This window comes from Camelina sativa, chromosome 16 (assembly GCF_000633955.1).
Source record: "Camelina sativa cultivar DH55 chromosome 16, Cs, whole genome shotgun sequence".
NCBI lineage: Eukaryota > Viridiplantae > Streptophyta > Magnoliopsida > Brassicales > Brassicaceae > Camelina > Camelina sativa.
The window spans coordinates 26,760,480-26,762,133 of NC_025700.1; the positions used below are offsets into that span (position 1 = coordinate 26,760,480).

The window sequence follows — 1,654 nt, forward strand, 5'->3', positions numbered from 1 at the left end:
AAAAAAAAAAAAAAAAAAAAAAAAAAAAAAACAGAACATTGTTTTGATTTAGAAAAGTACGTTTTAAACTATAATATGGAGAGAATTTGTCCCCAAAAAAAAAAAAAAACTATAATATGGAGAGTTGTGAATTTTCTATGAAAATGCATTTATTGTGGGCATTAGTTTGAATAAAAGAAAACAGAACATTGTTTTGCTTTCAGTTAATGTAAAAAAATAAGGACATCAAGAAAAAACTTGGGAAACAAAACGATCGAGCTTACATTAGAACATGTAGATGAAAAAACTCCATTTAGAAGCAAACTAGCTAGCTAGCTAGAGTCTGTTTACAAACTTATGATCTTTAGCATAGTCTACAAAGGTGTGAACTCTATCTAGTAGGATTCTCAAACGCTTCAAAGCCTTGAACTCTGACTCTTTCAAGAGTTTTTCTTTCGGGATTGAAGTAGAATAGAAAGAAACGTTTAGATGTATAGTTCGTGGACAAAATAATTTCCCCAGTAGCAGTCACTCCGACCACGGAAACACCTCCCTCAACGACTATATCCAAGGGAAAGGTGTATATATACCTTTCAACGACCACTCTTATTTCTGGTCATCCTCTAGAATCCACACAAACACAAATCAAGATTACACCTAGCTAGGCCTTATGTTATCATTATAAACGTAATTATAAGTATACCAGGACCAACTAATAACGCCTAGTTTACCCTTGTTATTTATCAGTTTAGTAGGCGAAGATGAAACTAATAACTTCCTGTAGCTGATAATATAATCTATTTAATTAATCATATCTCCTGTTTTATTAATGTTTTCTATAGCAATTTATATTATAATTGTTGAATATTTGTATTAAAACACTAAGATATAGTTATATCTAGAAGACTTAGAAGTATAATATACATTCATTGTCAAGTATAGTAAAAGCTCATTTTGTCTCGAGACTTCAGTAGTAGTAATGGAGAGCAAGCACATCCGCAAGCTTCTCCAACTATACCAAGCTTGTGGTGGAAACCAAGAACTCATAACAACAGTCCAGAACGCCACATCATCACCATTGATGTCACCACCACCACCACAGCCACTTTCGGCATTAGACTCCACCATGACTCTCACCATCTTTATCCTCTTGATAGCTCTCTTCTTCATGGGTTTCTTCTCGGTCTACCTCCGCCACTTCGTCGACGATGTTTCAACGGCTGAGATTTCTTCCATACCTAGAAGAGGAGCCTCCACGATGTCGCCAGGTCGCTCTTTCACCTCCTTCGTCCCTTCTCAGCCGTTTACGTCCCGAAGAGGACTTGATTCTCAGGTAAATTCAATTTTCTTGTTATATCTCTCGGTTTTCTTACGGTAATCAGCAAGATTGGGACATCCTCAGGCCGTTAGATCTCTGCCGGTGTACCCTTACACGAAAGTATCAAAGCAGAGGATTCAAGATTGCGTTATCTGTTTGAGCGAGTTCGAACAAGGTGAAACGGTTAAAGTGATACCACACTGCGGTCACTTGTTCCACGTGGAATGCATTGACACGTGGCTGAGCACACATGTAACATGCCCTTTCTGCCGGAGCAGCCAGCTGTTCTCGGATAAGGACTTGGAGATGCAAGCACCGTCGCCTAGCTCGGAAGGGAACAGCCGCAGATCAACGACA

The 1,654-nt window shown here is 38.5% G+C and overlaps 1 protein-coding gene across 1 annotated transcript in view; it reads left to right on the top strand.

Moving 5' to 3' along the window:
* Positions 67–1,654, top strand: part of LOC104752689 (RING-H2 finger protein ATL57) — a 2,933-nt gene continuing 1,345 nt past the window's right edge. Inside the window, exon 1 of the mRNA XM_010474891.1 lies at positions 67–1,312. Within this exon, the coding sequence (XP_010473193.1) occupies positions 959–1,312 (354 nt within the window). The 5' untranslated portion in view covers positions 67–958. The remainder of the gene's footprint in view (positions 1,313–1,654) is intronic.